Here is an 18,362-nt window from a genome sequence, read left to right as displayed (position 1 = left end):
TTATTAATATAAGTATTAGATGTGGATCAAATACCGTGTTCTCACCACATTTTGCAACTGATCTGAATGTTTAGAACATCTTGAATCGTGAGTTAATCTATTCAACTTGTGGGCAGAATGAAGTTGTCCTGTAATGACAGAAATGTGCCACTCTCTAGTCCAACCACAGAGCTATTTGATGCATACCTTATACGTATTGGATGGTTGGGGGTGTGTTGGCAGTTGATTCTTATTTCTTTCGGGAGAGAGTGAGATATTGACTCAAGGTGTTGTAGAATGCTCGGAATGCTATTGAAGTCCTGTTCAATCATTGGTCTACGACTTGGCTTGTTTTCAAAAGTCAATGTTATTAGAACACTGTCATAGCTCAGTCAGAATGCATATTTATACATTTTGTGATATCAATTTATCCCAATTTTAATAAGGTGTCTAAGTCACTCTACAGAAGGGACGCTAAATGTTTGAAATGCCTGACGTAAGAGCGCACATTGTCTCAATTGGATGTTACACTATATATACAAAAGTATGTGGACACCCCTTCAAATTAGTGGATTTGGCTATTTCAGCCACACCGTTGCTGACAGGTGTATGAAATCGAGCACACTGCCATGCAATCTCCATAGACAAACATTGGCAGTAGAATGGCCTTACTGAAGAGCTCAGTGACTTTCAACATGGCACCGTCATAGGATGCCACCTTTCCAACAAGTCATTTCGTCAAATTTCTGCCCTGCTAGAGCTGCGCCGGTCAACTGTAAGTGCTGTTATTGTGAAGTGGAAACGTCTAGGAGCAACAACGGCTCAGCCATGAAGTGGTAGGCCACACAAGCCCACAGAATGGGACCGGCGAGTGCTGAAGTGCGTAGTGCGTAAAAATCGTCTGTCCTCGGTTGCAACACTCACTACCGTGTTCCAAACTGCCTCTAGAAGCAACGTCAGCACAATAACTGTTCGTCGGGAGCTTCATTAAATAAGTTTCCATGGCCGAGCAGCCGCACACAAGGCTAAGATCACCATGAGCAATGCCAAGCGTCGGCTGGAGTGGTGTAAAGCTCGCCGCCATTGGACTCGGGAGCAGTGGAAACGCGTTCTCTGGAGTGATGAATCACGCTTCACCATCTGGCAGTCCGACAGACGAATCTGGGTTGGTAGATGCCAGGAGAACGCTACCTGCCCGAATGCATAGTGCCAACTGTAAAGTTTGATGGAGGAAGAATAATGGTCTGGAGCTGTTTTTCATGGTTCGGGCTAGGCCACTTAGTTCCAGTGAGGGGAAATCTTAACCCTACAGCATACAATGACATTCTAGACAATTATGTGCTTCTAACTTGATTCCAACTTTGTGGCAACAGTTTGGGGAAGGCCCTTTCCTGTTTCAGCATGACAATGCCCCAGTGCACAAAGCGAGGTTCATACAGAAATGGTTTGTCGATCGGTGTGGATGAACTTGACTGGCCTGCACAGAGTCCTGACCTCAACCCCATCGAACACCTTTGGGATGAATTGGAACGCCGACTGTGAGCCTGGCCTAATCGCCCAACATCAGTGCCCGACCTCACTAATGCTCTTGTGGCTGAATGAAGTCCCCACAGCAATGTTCCAACCTTAAGTGGAAAGCCTTCCCAGAAGAGTGGAGGCTGTTATAGCAGCAAAGGGGGGACCAACTCCATATTAATGCCCATGATTTTGGAATGAGATGTTCGACGAGCAGGTGTCCACATACTTATGGTCATGTAGTGTAATTAGGCTCGTCTTCCAGATGTTTAGTTGGAGTCAACAACAAATAGCTAATTCCACAGCAGTTCAGTCTTTGTAAAGCTGACCTCAAATTGTATACAATAATACAATTGTGTTCTCTACAAAACATATTGTACTAGGTTAACAGGGTACTTAAAATAAAGGTAAAATAAAAAATAAAAAAGGTTAACAGGGTACTTAAAAGGTGCAATCGCCAATATCTACTATCATTTCAATGAATGATATAGGTCTACACATTGATTCTTAAGAAAGTGTTACCAATATAACTTATAAATGTCCCTTGAGCATGAATAAAAAAATACATTTAGGATTGTGAAATTAAATATTTCTTACTTTAAAAGGTTCCTTTGGGTTTAGGCTCCTTCTCAGCTATTTTGTTCTCAGTAGCAGGTATTATGTATGTATATTATGTATGAGCAGGTGTCCACATACTTTTGGTCATGTAGTGTATGTTAATAATGTTTTGTGGGACAGACTCCGGGTGGGTTACAGGAGTCGTCGACGGGTTTTGGATGTCCTGACTGTCTCTTTTGGTGAAACCAGACCTACTCGCCGCAATTTACCGCGCTTCTCACCGAGGGCGATTCAATTATATTCGCATGAACCCTATTCTGAGGGAAAAGGAGCGCGGGTGTGTGTACGTGCGTCCGTGCGCGCGCCCCCCCTGTGTGTGTTTCACCACGGTATGAGTTCAAGATAGTCGCACGGGTCCAAAGGACAGTGTATGCGCGAGTCTAGACGGCCGTAGGCTGGTATTTGTCTAGCACAGTGGCGTTGAGCGGAGAGAGCCGAGCGTGTGGGCAATAAAGTGAAATGGCTCGGCCGGGCTGACCCGATGGGAGGAGAGGTAGGCTGGGACGGGATAGAGGGCAGGACTGGCAGGGCGCGGTCTCCTCCACGGCATCTGATCTTTCGGAACTCTTCCATTTCCAGTTGAGCGGAGAGTCTCGCACCACAGGCCACGCATTGAAAGCCGAGTGGCAGGAAAACCGCTGCGGGGACACCCTTTGACCGCTACCCAAAAGCCCAGTCAGTCTGCGCACCGGGGCCTGTCTGACTGAGGGACGTTTCTCACAGCTAGGGAACGGCTTTGAACCTGTCTGCCAAGATAAACGGATCTTTCCCTATTTATGAGCCTGTCTCCGCTTGGACTGGGAGAGGAGACGTTCACCGTGAGAGGAGCAGTTGAACGCACCCGCACTTTATTATAGGGGATCTTACCTGGGGTTCTAAAAGACGCCGGCGCGGTACTACATCTCCAGTAGCGCACTGTCCTTTTGCGCGCCGGGATATGGCGAGTTTTGGGGACTCGGTGATTCATTTGTAACTGTCCTGTCCTCCTCCCCCTCTTGTACCCTGTGAAAGGAGATCATCAGCGACCAGGGGGAGGAGGTGTTTTAAATTGATCAGTGACATTTTTCTGTCACCTCCATCCGGGGTGTCCGTTGGCGTGGGTGAGTGGAATGCTACTCCCCAGGCTCGTGGCGTGCCTCGCCGGGTGCGCAGTGATTCTCTCGCAGGTCAGCGAGGGCTGCGGACCGGGAAGGGGATATGGCAAGAGGCGGTCACCGAGGAAGCTTGCGCCACTTGCCTACAAGCAGTTCAGCCCTAACGTAGCCGAGAAGACACTAGGTGCGAGTGGTCGACATGAGGGGAAAATAACCCGGAACTCGGAGCGCTTCAAAGAGCTGACCCCGAACTATAACCCTGACATCATCTTCAAAGATGAAGAGAACACAGGTGCGGACCGGATGATGACACAGGTAAGACTAGCCTAGACCCTGTATAGACTAGATTCGTAAAGCCCTACTGTGATAACATGTTTCATTGGCCATGTCAAACACATATCTGCACTTGGGACACTTGCTTTTCTGTGGGTTTGGGTAGCTGCCTATAGCCTACCTCTTGTACTTTGCTCAGCCTTTAAACCCGTGGACCTGTCTTATCGATGCGGTGTTATTGACTTTGGTTTCCTGGCCCGGAGCTGTGCACAGCACTGATTACAGAGAGTGCGTATTTGCACAACGTGCTCGAGTCACGCAATCCAAAGAGCGTATTGTTGGCAAAGGGATAGATATGGAGGGTGACTCAGAATGTTATTGGGATATGGAGAGGTTTGCAAGTATGTCCCTCATCAGGTCACCCGCAGGACGTCAGTTGGACTAGTCTTATGGTTGGTTCCAGCATGTTTCGTCCAGAGCTGAAATAGCATCGCATGAGATATTAGGAGTTCATTGAAACTGGGGCTGCCGCATGCGTAAAGCTGGGCAGCGGTAACAAACCCTATAACGCAACCCTTTCTACAAAAGTACGGAATAGTGGAAGCATGTAATTAAAACACTATGTCCTCTGTATTCACATAATTTTGAGGGAAAAACACCCAATCGTCCTATTTGGTCAGAGCCTGACTCGGAGCATACGCAAATGTTTACCGTTCGTTTTAGCCTGACTGGCCAGAGTTAACGGTCGCTTTTTGGACTGTCAGAATTTTTACGACACGCTCATTGATGTGGTTCCAAGAGTGGAATTTATTTGACTTCAATTCCCTAGGAATAAAGTATTTATATCTGCCTCTTGTGACCACGGGCTTCCTATGAAAGCACGAGCGTTTATGTCCCCCATGTGGAAATAGAGTGCCCGATCTCACTCGGTTTTCAGCTGTCACCTCGCTCCAAGCGCACACAAACACACAGGGCTGCGCGTTTAACTTGACCTGCGCACAATTTATGTGCTCCAAGCGCGACCGCCGCCGCCAGCCACAGGAGACAACCTCCTGTTTGTTTTTCACCATTTTGTGTTCTTTTTCTGTTTGTTTTTTAAGCACACATGTGCAAAAATAGTCCACTTCACATGCATTCAAGCCCTAATTATACACATTTTTTCGCCTCTTATTTTTAAATCAGCGGTGGTGACTTGCCTGCCCGCGAGTGGCACTGGAGCGCTCATACAGACGTGACTGTTCAGCGGCCGAAGCCATAGGTGTGCACACTGCACAGGCACGTGTTGTCAACTCGGCATCGAATGTTTGTGTAGCTCGTGGTTAGTGCGAAACCGCTCCTACAGAAACCCCGTCGATCTGTACCTTGAAAGTAAAACCAACAAAATTAATCTACTGATTTATGGACTCGAGTTCGTGTCTGCGACCGCAGAGGAAAAAATAGATGTTAAAATCCACACCACTCTGTGAAAAGGCATCTATTGCGACTCTGCAATGAGCTATTCTTATCCCCGTGAACCTGAGTTAGGACCGACATGGAAAAATAAGTTAGAACACCATTCATAGATTTTGAAATACAGCATTGGCCAAACTAATAGCCTAAGCCTATTCAAATGCAACACGTAAAAGACGCATAGTGTCAAAAGATTATTGTAGCATTTGGGGCCACCACCAATTTAGCCCGAGTTGAGCTGTTCAGTTGGCCTAGAGTGGCAGTGCCTCTGCCTATGTCTCCTCTTAATAGAAATCCTGCGGTAGAATACATACACTGATTGCACAAAACATTAGGAACACCAGGTGAATCCAGGTGAAAGCTATGATCCCTTATTGATGTCACTTGTTAAATCCACTTCAATCAGTGTAGATGTGGGGAGAAGACAGGTTAAATAATGATTTTTAAGCCTTGAGACAATTGAGACGGATTGTGTATGTGTGCCATTCAGAGGGTGAATGGGCAAGACAAAATATTTACGTACCTTTGAACAGGGTATGGTAGTAAGTGCCAGGCGCACTGGGTTAAGTGTCAAAAACTGCAACGCTCAACAGTTTCCCGTGTGTATCAAGAATGGTCCACCACCCAAAGGACATCCAGCCAACTTGACACAACTGTAGGAAGCATTGGAGTCAACATGGGCCAGCATCCCTGTGGAACTCCTTTCGACACCTTGTAGAGTCCATGCCCCCAACAAATTGAGGCTGTTCTGAGGGCAAAAGGGGGGAAACTCAATATTAGGAAGGTGTTCCTAATGTTTTGTACACTCAGTGTATGTGTATATATACATATATGCCAAGCGTCACGTCTGGAGGAAATCTGGCACCATCCCTATGGTGAAGCATAGTGGTGGCAGCATCATGCTGTGGGGATGTTTTTCAGCGTCAGGGACTGGGAGACTAGTCAGGATCGAGGGAAAGATGAACTGAGCAAAGTACAGAGAGATCCTTGATGAAAACCTGCTCCAGAGCGCTCAGGACCTCAAACAACCCTAAGCACACAGCCAAGACAACGCAGGAGTGGCTTCGGGACAAGTCTCTGAATGTCCAGCCAGAGCCCGGACTTGAACCCGATCGAACATCTCTGGAGAGACCTGAAAATAGCTGTGCAGCGACGCTCCCCATCCAACCTGACGGAGCTTGAGAGGATCTGCAGAGAAGAATGGGAGAAACTCCCCAGATACAGGTGTGCCAAGCTTGTAGCGTCATACCCAAGAAGACTCGAAACTGTAATCGCTGCCAAAGGTGCTTCAACAAAGTACTGAGTAAAGGGTCTGAATACTTATGTAAATGTCATATTTATGTTTTTTCGTTTTTTATAAATTTGCACACAAAAAATAAAACCTGTTTTTGCTTTGTCATTATGGGGTATTGAGTGTAGATTGATGAGGAAAAATACAATTTAATCCATTTTAGAACAAGGCTGTAACGTAACAAAATGTGGAAAATGTCAAGGGGTCTGAATACTTTCCGAATGCGCGATATATATATATATATATATATATATATATATATATATATATATATATCGCACATTCAGAAAGTATTCAGACCCCTTATATATATATATATATATATAGTACCAGTCAAAAGTCTGGACACACATTTACATTTACGTCATTTAGCAGACGCTCTTATCCAGAGCGACTTACATAATTTTGTATTTTTTTTCATACCCCCTGTGGGAATCGAACCCACAACCCTGGCGTTGCAAACGCCATGCTCTATCAACTGAGCTACATCCCTGCCGGCCATTCCCTCCCCTACCCTGGACGACGCTGGGCCAATTGCGCGCCGCCCCATGGGTCTCCCGGTCACGGCCGGCTACGACAGAGCCTGGATTCGACTCATTCAAGGGTTTTTATTTATTTAGACTATTTTTTACATCATAGAATAATAGTGAAGACATCAAAACTATGAAATAACAATTATTGAATGTGTTCGTAACCAAAAAAAGTGTTTTATATTTAAGTTTCTTCAAATAGCCACCCTTTGCCTTGATGACAGTTTTGCACACTCTTGACATTCTCTCAACCAGCTTCATGAGGTAGTCACCTGGAATGTATTTCAATTAACAGGTGTGCCTTGTTAAAAGTTAATTTGTGTAATTTCTTTCCTTCTTAATGCGTTTGAGCCAATCAGTTGTGTTGTGACAAGGTAGAAGATAGCCCTATTTGGTAAAAGACCAAGTCCATATTATGGCGAGAACAGCTCAAATAAGCAAAGAGAAACGACAGTCCATCATTACTTTAAGACATGAAGGTCGGTCAATACGGAACATTTCAATAACTTTTAAAGTTTCTTCAAATGCAGTCTCAAAAACCATCAAGCACTATGATGAAACTGGATCTCATGTGGACCGCCACAAGAATGGAAGACCCAGAGTTACCTCTGCTGCAGAGGATAAGTTCAGTTAAGTTACCAGCCTCAGAAATTGCAGCCCAAATTAAATGCTTCACAGAGTTCAAGTAACAGACACATCTCAACTTCAACTGTTCAGAGGGGACTGTGTAAATCAGGCCTTCATGGTCGAATTCCTGCAAAGAAATCCCTACTAAAGGACACCAATAAGAAGAAGTGACCTGCTTGGGCCAAGAAACACGAGCAAAATGACATTAGACCGTTGGAAATTTTGTTTTTGGTCTGGAGTCCAAATTGGACATGTTTGGTTCCAACCGCCGTGTCTTTGTGAGACGCGGTGTAGGTGAACGGATGATCTCCACATGTATGGAGGAGGTGACACTGTCTGTGATTTATTTAGAATTCAAGGCACACTTAACCAGCATGGCTACCACAGCATTCTGCAGCGATACGCCATCCTATCTGGTTTGTGCTTAGTGGGACTATCATTTGTTTTTTAACAGGACAATGACCCAACACACCTCCAGGCTGTGTAAGGGCTATTTTACCAAGAAGGAGAGTGATGGAGTGCTGCATCAGATGACCTGGCATCCACAATCCCCTGACCTCAACCCAATTGAGATGGTTTGGGATGAGTCGGACGGCAGAGTGAAGGAAAAGCAGCCAACAAGTGCTCAGCATATGTGGAAACTCTTTCAAGACTGTTGCAAAAGCATTCCAGGTGAAGCTGGTTGAGAGAATGCCAAGAGTGTGAAAAGTTGTCATCAAGGCAAAGGGTGGCTATTTGAAGAATCTCAAATATAAAATATATTTTGATTTGTTTAACACTTTTATGTTACTACATGATTCCATATGTGTTATTTCATCGTTTTGATGTCTTCACTATTATTCTACAATGTAGAAAATAGTAAAAATAAAGAAAAACCCGTGAATGAGTAGGTGTGTCCAAACTTTTGACTGGTACTGTATATATATATATATATATATATACAGTGGGGAGAACAAGTATTTAATACACTTCCTATTTTGCAGGTTTTCCTACTTACAAAGCATGTAGAGGTCTGTAATTTGTATCATAGGTACACTTCAACTGTGAGAGACGGAATCTAAAACAGAAATCCAGAAAATCACATTGTATGATTTTTAAGTAATTAATTTGTATTTTATTGCATGACATAAGTATTTGATACATCAGAAAAGCAGATCTTAATATTTGGTACAGAAACCTTTGTTTGCAATTACAGAGATCATACGTTTCCTGTAGGTCTTGACCAGGTTTGCACACACTGCAGCAGGGATTTTGGCCCACTCCTCCATACAGACCTTCTCCAGATCCTTCAGGTTTTGAGGCTGTCGCTGGGCAATACGGACTTTCAGCTCCCTCCAAAGATGTTCTATTGGGTTCAGGTCTGGAGAATGGCTAGGCCACTCCAGGACCTTGAGATGCTTCTTACGGAGCCACTCCTTAGTTGCCCTGGCTGTGTGTTTCGGGTCGTTGTCATGCTGGAAGACCCAGCCACGACCCATCTTCAATGCTCTTACTGAGGGAAGGAGGCTGTTGGCCAAGATCTCACGATACATGGCCCCATCCATCCTCCTCTCAATACGGTGCGGTCGTCCTGTCCCCTTTGCAGAAAAGCATCCCCAAAGAATGATGTTTCCACCTCCATGCTTCATGGTTGGGATGGTGTTCTTGGGGTTGTACTCATCCTTCTTCTTCCTCCAAACACGGCGAGTGGAGTTTAGACCAAAAAGCTCTATTTTTGTCTCATCAGACCACATGACCTTCTCCCATTCTTCCTCTGGATCATCCAGATGGTCATTGGCAAACTTCAGACGGGCCTGGACATGCGCTGGCTTGAACAGGGGGACCTTGCGTGCACTGCAGGATTTTAATCCATGACGGCGTAGTGTGTTACTAATGGTTTTCTTTGAGACTGTGGTCCCAGCTCTCTTCAGGTCATTGACCAGGTCCTGCCGTGTAGTTCTGGGCTGATCCCTCACCTTCCTCATGATCATTGATGCCCCACGAGGTGAGATCTTGCATGGAGCCCCAGACCGAGGGTGATTGACCGTCATCTTGAACTTCTTCCATTTTCTAATAATTGCGCCAACAGTTGTTGCCTTCTCACCAAGCTGCTTGCCTATTGTCCTGTAGCCCATCCCAGCCTTGTGCAGGTCTACAATTTTATCCCTGATGTCCTTACACAGCTCTCTGGTCTTGGCCATTGTGGAGAGGTTGGAGTCTGTTTGATTGAGTGTGTGGACAGGTGTCTTTTATACAGGTCATGAGTTCAAACAGGTGCAGTTAATACAGGTAATGAGTGGAGAACAGGAGGGCTTCTTAAAGAAAAACTAACAGGTCTGTGAGAGCCAGAATTCTTACTGGTTGGTAGGTGATCAAATACTTATGTCATGCAATAAAATGCAAATTAATTACTTAAAAATCATACAATGTGATTTTCTGGAATTTTGTTTTAGATTCCGTCTCTCACAGTTGAAGTGTACCTACAGTGGGGGAAAAAAGTATTTAGTCAGCCACCAATTGTGCAAGTTCTCGCACTTAAAAAGATGAGAGAGGCCTGTAATTTTCATCATAGGTACACGTCAACTATGACAGACAAATTGAGAAAAAATAATCCAGAAAATCACATTGTAGGATTTTTAATGAATTTATTTGCAAATTATGGTGGAAAATAAGTATTTGGTCACCTACAAACAAGCAAGATTTCTGGCTCTCACAGACCTGTAACTTCTTCTTTAAGAGGCTCCTCTGTCCTCCACTCGTTACCTGTATTAATGGCACCTGTTTGAACTTGTTATCAGTATAAAAGACACCTGTCCACAACCTCAAACAGTCACACTCCAAAAGAGCTGTCAAAGGACACCAGAAACAAAATTGTAGACCTGCACCAGGCTGGGAAGACTGAATCTGCAATAGGTAAGCAGCTTGGTTTGAAGAAATCAACTGTGGGAGCAATTATTAGGAAATGGAAGACATACAAGACCACTGATAATCTCCCTCGATCTGGGGCTCCACGCAAGATCTCACCCCGTGGGGTCAAAATGATCACAAGAACGGTGAGCAAAAATCCCAGAACCACACGGGGGGACCTAGTGAATGACCTGCAGAGAGCTGGGACCAAAGTAACAAAGCCTACCATCAGTAACACACTACGCCGCCAGGGACTCAAATCCTGCAGTGCCAGACGTGTCCCCCTGCTTAAGCCAGTACATGTCCAGGCCCGTCTGAAGTTTGCTAAAGTGCATTTGGATGATCCAGAAGAGGATTGGGAGAATGTCATATGGTCAGATGAAACCAAAATATAACTTTTTGGGAAAAACTCAACTCGTCGTGTTTGGAGGACAAAGAAGGCTGAGTTGCATCCAAAGAACACCATACCTACTGTGAAGCATGGGGGTGGAAACATCATGCTTTGGGGCTGTTTTTCTGCAAAGGGACCAGGACGACTGATCAATGTAAAGGAAAGAATGAATGGGGCCATGTATCGTGAGATTTTGAGTGAAAACCTCCTTCCATCAGCAAGGGCATTGAAGATGAAACGTGGCTGGGTCTTTCAGTATGACAATGATCCCAAACACACCGCCCGGGCAACGAAGGAGTGGCTACGTAAGAAGCATTTCAAGGTCCTGGAGTGGCCTAGCCAGTCTCCAGATCTCAACCCCATAGAAAATCTTTGGAGGGAGTTGAAAGTCTGTGTTGCCCAGCGACAGCCCCAAAACATCACTGCTCTAGAGGAGATCTGCATGGAGGAATGGGCCAAAATACCAGCAACAGTGTGTGAAAACCTTGTGAAGACTTACAGAAAACGTTTGACCTGTGTCATTGCCAACAAAGGGTATATAACAAAATATTGAGAGACTTTTGTTATTGACCAAATACTTATTTTCCACCATAATTTGTAAATAAATTCATTAAAAATCCTACAATGTGATTTTCTGGATTTCTTTTTCTCATTTTGTCTGTCAGAGTTGACGTGTACCTATGATGAAAATTACAGGCCTCTCTCATCTTTTTAAGTGGGAGAACTTGTACAATTGGTGGCTGACTAAATACTTTTTTCCCCCACTGTATGATAAAAATTACAGACCTCTACATGCTTTGTAAGTAGGAAAACCTGCAAAATCGGCAGTGTATCAAATACTTGTTCTCCCCACTGTATATATATACACAGCACATTCTGAAAGTATTCAGACCCCTTGACATTTTCCACATTTTGTTACGTTACAGCCTTTGTCTAAAATGGATTAATTGTATTTTTTCCTAATCAATCTACACACAACACCCCATAATGACAAAGCAAAAGTTTTATTTTTTGTGTGCAAATTTATTTAAAATAAAAAAACGTAATATGACATTTACATAAGTATTCAGACCCTTTACTCAGTACTTTGTTGAAGCACCTTTGGCAGCGATTACAGCCTCAAGTCTTCTTGGGTATGACGCTACAAGTTTGGCACACCTGTATGTGGGGAGTTTCTCCCATTCTTCTCTGCAGATCCTCTCAAGCTCTGTCAGAGTGTATGGGGAGCGTCGCTGCACAACTATTTTCAGGTCTCTCTGCTGCCACCACCATGCTTCACCGTAGGGATGGTGCCAGGTTTCCTCCAGACGTGACGCTTGGCATTCAGGCCAAAGAGTTCAATCTTGGTTTCATCAGACCAGAGAATCTTGTTTCTCAAGGTCTGAGAGTCCTTTAGGTGTGTTTTGGCAAACTCCAAGCGGGATGTCATGTGCCTTTTACTGAGGAGTGGCTTCCGTCTGGCCACTCTACCATAAAGGCCTGATTGTGTAGTGCTGCAGAGATGCACAAAAATGTATGCACGCACGACTGTAAGTCGCTTTGGATAAAAGCGTCTGCTAAATGGCATATTATTATTATTATTATGGTTGTCCTTCTGGATGGTTCTCCCATCTCCACAAAGGAACTCTGGAGCTCTGTCAGAGTGACCATCGGGTTCTTGGTCACCTCCATGACCAAGGCCCTTCTCCCCCAATTGCTCAGTTTGGCTGGGTGGCCAGCTCTAGGAAGAGTCTTGGTGGTTCCAAACTTCTTCCATTTAAGAATGATGGAGGCCACTGTGTTCTTGTGGACCTTCAATGCTGCAGACATTTTTTGGTACCTTTCCCCAGATCTGTGCCTCGACACAATCCTGTCTCGGAGCTCTACGGACAATTCCTTCGACCTCATGGCTTGGTTTTTGCTCTGACATGCACTGTCAACTGTGCAACCTTATATAGGCAGGTGTGTGCCTTTCCAAATCATGTCCAATCAATTGAATTTACCACAGGTGGACTCCAATCAAGTTGTAGAAACATCTCAAGGATGATTAATGGAAACCGGATGCACCTGAACTCAATTTTGAGTCTCATAGCAAAGAGTCTGAATACTTATGTAAATAAGGTATTTCTGTTTTATAGGGTATTGTGTGTAGATTGATGAGGATTTTATTTTATTTTATCAGTTTTAGAATAAGCTTTTTCAAAGGGTCTGAATACTTTCCGAATTCACTGTATATATATACCTACCAGACATGTACACTGTATGTGTTAGAAACGGAAATGTACACAGGGTGAAACAGTAAGGGCCTGTGTATATCACCGGCTCAGGGAAACTTGGGACCTAACCCACCCTTTCAGTCTGCAGAAGCTATGTGTCACACTGTCTACATGACACCATGTCCCTCAAATTCAAATCTGGACCTCCAAGCCAGTTCTATTGCTTTTTTGTCATTCTTCCCCTCTAATCAGGGAATGATTTAGACCTGGGACACCCGGTGAGTGCAATTCATTATCAGGTAGAACAGAAAACCAGCACTAGTCCGGACCTCCTATAGGGTGAGATGTGAATAACCCTGCTCCAATGGTTTTCACAGTTATCACAATAAATTAGTGGCATGTCTCCTATTGGGGATGATGGTGACAAAAAGAATGAGAGATTCAGCTTTAGCTGATCTTAGGGCAAGTGTGTGTGTGTGTGCTTGGTTTGTGTGTGGGGTGCGGACTAGGGGGCGTCCAACACCCTCAGGGTCCTCAATAGGCCCTCTCACCTTCTATTTGCTCACCCTCACTAAACCCAAATTTGGGGAGAGCTGCATTGGCGTGCTGTCCATACCCACACCTCCCTCAATCCTCCTCTCTAATACCCTCTAACTTCACCCCCCTACCCCAATACCCCCCTAACCTCACCCCAACCCACCCTACCTCTCCACCCTTTCTCTGGTCCCTAACTTAGACTCTCAGCCTCCTCTCTCGCCACAGAGAGCAAACACCAGGGCTGATGGGACTGTGGGGGTGGGGGGGAATTGTCGGCTGGCCAGATGCAGGGGGGTGGTGTTGGGGAGTGGAGCCTTCTGTGGTGGGGTGGCTGGTTGGTTGAACAGCCCCAGGCTTCTACGTTGGTTGGATTGGGTGGATGCCTGATGGATAGCTATAGGACCAGGGTTCTTTCTCAATTGGCTGTCCTCGAATACTTGCTTAGGGACTATTGATCTTCTCCTCCAATGCGTTTTGAGCAGGAGGTGAGAAAAGAGGACATGAGGAATCAAGGAAAGACCATTGGGAAAGAGTTATGGACTACATTGAGATGGATGTGTAATCATTCTTTCAGCCATTTTATGTCCATGAACTGTCATAAATGCACTTTGGATTACACACTGACGCATGTAGTATAACCCCACATCTCTAACACTCCTGTCTCTCTTGCCTCCCTCCCATGACCCTTAAACCTTGACCCTCCCCGGGCAGCGCTGCAAGGACAAGCTGAACTCTCTGGCCATCTCGGTGATGAACCTGTGGCCAGGGGTGCGCCTCCGGGTCACTGAGGGCTGGGACGAGGACGGACACCATTCTGAGGAGTCGCTCCACTACGAGGGACGGGCGGTTGACATCACGACCTCTGACCGCGACCGCAACAAGTACGCCATGTTGGCTCGACTGGCCGTGGAGGCCGGCTTCGACTGGGTCTACTACGAGTCCAAGGCCCACGTGCACTGCAGCGTTAAGTCGGGTGAGAGACGGAGAGAGAGGGGTAGGGGGAGGGGTAGGGGGAGGGGGAGGGGGAGAGCAAGAGCGAGAGCGAGAGGGAGATTGAACAAGCATCAGAGAGAGACTGGAGGATGGTGAATGTAGCAGTAACACACTGTGATGTCTGTTTCACTTAACTGCCACTAACGCAAAACAACAACCTCTCACTCTTTCTCGGGACACGATAATAGTGAAAATATGAATAGTGAATGATTTGATACACAGTGAATGATTTGAGAGGGTTTTTGACTGCCTTCACCTTAACTGGACACACACTGGACACACACTTAGCAGAGGAGGGACAGCAACAGTCCTCTATCTTCCTTACTTGGAAAACCTAACACTGAACCACTTGAAGACGTCCTTCAACTGTGGCCACCTCGTCACTATGGATCAAATCAAAATGGATGCCTGCTTTTTTTGTCACAGCTAGAGGGACATACAGCCGCTTTGGGTGACTGACTTCCCAGCTTCTTTCCTAACCCCTTTACCGCAACTGTCTCTTGACACGTCTATGAGCCGTCCTGCTTAAAGCTTACATTTGGATCAGTAGAGTGACTCACCATTAAGGGAGAGGTAGCTACTGCAACTTTACGTGGTCCTTTACTTCACACTTACTCACTCCAACTTTATGTGGTCACTCACCCACTCACTCACTCACTCACTCACTCACAAACCCCCTTTTGCTAGAAATGACTCCCTTATGTTAGTGGCATGCTATGCTGAGGCAGTATGTGTTGGTGCGCAGCATTGCTTCAGTTTACTTTGTGTCTCTCTTCTGCTTTTTTTTCCTCCCATTGATGTAGCCTCATTGATGTAGCCTCATTGATGTAGCCTCATTGATAAAGCCACAGACGTTAGTAGTGTAGCTAAGCGATGACCCTTGTTCAGGACTGATTTGGTTGTTAGGGGAACGGTATAGAACACAGAACAGAATAACTAGAATAGAACACAACAGAGCAGACAGATCAAATCAAATCACATTTTTATTTTTCACATGCGCCGAATACAATGGGTACCGTGAACTGCTTAGTTACAAGCCCTTAACCAACAATGCAGTTCAAGAAAGAGTTAAGAAAATATTTACTAAATAAACGAAGGTAAAACATAATAAAATCTCTCTTCCCTTGTACTATGTGGTGCCTGAAATGCTCTTTTCCCTCTGTCCTCTCCATTTGTTTTCCCTCTGTCCTCTCTTCATTTATTTTCCCTCTGTTCCTTCTCTTTCCTTCTTACCCAGATCGGGTTGCGAGTCACCAGTCCTTGACTTGATCGGAAGACGGCACCGGGCACCATCTTTTTATTTTTTATTTTTACTGAAACTGCAAACTGTGAAAAAGAGAAACCACTCAAGAAAGACATCTCTTCGTAGACCAGGAAGTCTAATCTGCTGCTACAAGTGACATCATAATATCAAGGCTTCCCTAAAACTCCATTGTAACACTCACTGAGTGGGGGACCCAAAAACTGACACCAATAGAAAGAGCCCACAAGGGGGCACTACCCAACCAGACCCCTACTAAATTCAGGACTGGAAAGGTGAATGTTGAAAGATGGCTCAGTGTGACAAAACAAGAAGAAGAAGAAAGATTGACCAAGAAAATGTAGGGTGAAATTGCCCCTAGCGCTGATCTTGGGTCAGTTTTGTATTTTCCCCACAAATGGTTAAGTTTAGGATTGGGGGAACGGAAGCTGATCCTAGATCTGTGTCTAGGGAAAACTTCACCCCTGAGCAACCAAGTACATGGCATGTTACACCATACATTGGAGATAATTGGGAGATGATGTGGAGTTTGAGGTTATGTTGGTGCAGTGGGCGGAGTCTTGGTCCACAGATGATTAACCTGAACATTCTCTTTCACACTTCCTGTTTTTCCGATCACTTGGCTGGACCTGGCCTTGGTCCTACCTTGCCCAAATATGTGTGTAGACAGACTTGAGACAGTCCCAATGTACCACATCAAGTTCAGCACCTTAAAACACAAATGTACACACACTGACATACACACACACTGAGGGACGGAAGCACACAGCCGCAGGGGCATGCACGTACACACACACACACACACACACACAAATTCAAACAGCAGCTTTAATCTTTCAGCCAGCTTTTGTTCTTTTCTGTGGAGTAGGCGGAAATAAAGATGCTAATATTTAGTTAAAGGGCGGAATAGATTTGCTATGTGTGTACCTGTCCACCACACAGAATGCATTGTTTCACAACCATGCTCTCTCTCTCTCTCTCTGTCAGAGCACTCCGTTGCCGCTAAATCAGGGGGGTGTTTTCCGGGAGGGGCGTGGTTGACCCTAGAGGATGGGGGTCAAAGGTTGATCCAGGACCTGCAGCCGGGTGAGCGAGTCCTCGCCTCTTCAGGGAGCGATGGCAGCGGAGAGCTCGTTTACAGCGAGGTCCTCACCTTTCTGGACCGCGACCCCGCAACCCGGAAGGAATTCTACACCATTGGGACCGAAGGCGGGGTTGGCCTGTCACTCACCGCTGCCCACCTGCTGTTCGTGTCCGAGGGAAACTGCTCTGAAGGGGCGGAGCCAACTCCTGGTAGTATGAGGACGATATATGCCAGCGACGCGCGGCCGGGACAGTGTGTGCTAACCACAGCGGCTGGGGAGGAGGGGAGAAAAGGCGTGGGGCGTCTCTCGCGGATCTCCCGGGTGAGTGTGCAGGAGGACAAGGGCGTGTTTGCGCCCCTCACTCGCCATGGGACGCTGTCGGTGAACGGCGTGGTGACGTCGTGCTACGCGGTGGTGGACGGGCACGACCTCGCCCACTGGGCCTTCGCCCCACTCCGCCTGCTGCACCGTTGGACCGGCTCCGCTGGCGGCCATTTTGGAGACACCGGGGTCCACTGGTACTCCCAGTTGCTGTACTGGATAGGCAGTCTGCTGCTGGACTCCGGACATTTCCATCCCTGGGGACTGGCTGACCCAGGGAGGTGAGACTCTAGAGGGGGAGGAGACTGGAGAGGAAATGAGGAAGTAATGTAATCGGCTTGGTTGGGAGATATACAGACCAGTTGACCTACTGGACTGATGCCCCATTGGACCTGACTATCAAAGGGTGGGGCTTACCTTGTTCTCGAGTCTAGCACACTGATGCAGAGGGCGGACTCTCAATAAAAGGGTGGGGCTTGATGACTGACCACGCCTATTTCATTGGAGAGTGCCATGAATGAATCTGGACAGACAGACAATATGTGCTCTCTCATGCCATAGTATACAAACCATTGTGACCCCCGCGGAAAAAATACAAATGGATGTGTCCTCTTCACACAGATGGGACAGGTGGACCTTGTCGTGTCTGTGGGTGAGATCATAGTTCCTAAAGGGGAGAGAGTTTGTTTTATTTAACATTGGGAGGTGTCTCATTGAAATCAAGCTACCATTATGAAAAAAATCCAAAGCATTTTCTTTTGTGATCTTTGTTGATTGCTTCATAGTAAGATGTCGTAACACGACTATGATGTCATAACACGACTATGATGTCGCAACTTGGCAACTGAACAAAAGTATAGGCTCCATGAATAGAACATATCCAGAGGTATGATATTTTAAGGCAACATTTACTGTATTTTATTAAAGAGATGTCTAAAATGTTTATGATTTTAATATGATGTATAATGAGATATTTAAAGATTTATTTTTTGAAATTAAATATTATGGAAATGCTCCTGGTTTTGTTGTCTATTTTAAATCCCAACTTTGTAACTATCTTTACTGTAGATATGGACCCAAAGAACAACTTTAAAGGCTGAAGCCATAAAAGTTCTATGAAGGCGTCATAAAGCCATTAACGTTGTTGTTTCTTAAGTATTGGCACAGGTGTCTCTTACTGCCATCTACTGCCAGACAATGATACTGCACGAGAGTGATTGAGAATTCCACGTGATACTAAGCTTCTATGATCTCCATTTAACTACACTGCATTGGTGATCCCATTCAAACCAAGATGCAGAATACACATTTATGATA

At 45.6% G+C, this 18,362-nt stretch overlaps 1 protein-coding gene across 1 annotated transcript; it reads left to right on the top strand.

Annotated features, from left to right (window-relative positions):
* The first annotated feature begins 2,951 nt into the window (after positions 1-2,951).
* LOC311123751 (indian hedgehog B protein-like) lies at positions 2,952-18,059 on the top strand. Its single transcript, XM_084197990.1, has 3 exons — positions 2,952-3,521; positions 14,097-14,358; positions 16,627-18,059. The coding sequence occupies exons 1-3, from the start codon at positions 3,222-3,224 to the stop codon at positions 17,328-17,330; spliced, it is 1,266 nt and encodes a 421-aa protein (XP_084054116.1). The 5' UTR covers positions 2,952-3,221; the 3' UTR covers positions 17,331-18,059.
* Positions 18,060-18,362: the final 303 nt, after the last annotated feature.

The sequence above is a fragment of the Coregonus lavaretus genome (assembly GCF_964263955.1).
Source record: "Coregonus lavaretus genome assembly, contig: HAP1_SCAFFOLD_1680, whole genome shotgun sequence".
NCBI lineage: Eukaryota > Metazoa > Chordata > Actinopteri > Salmoniformes > Salmonidae > Coregonus > Coregonus lavaretus.
This window is presented reverse-complemented; position numbering and strand designations above follow the sequence as displayed.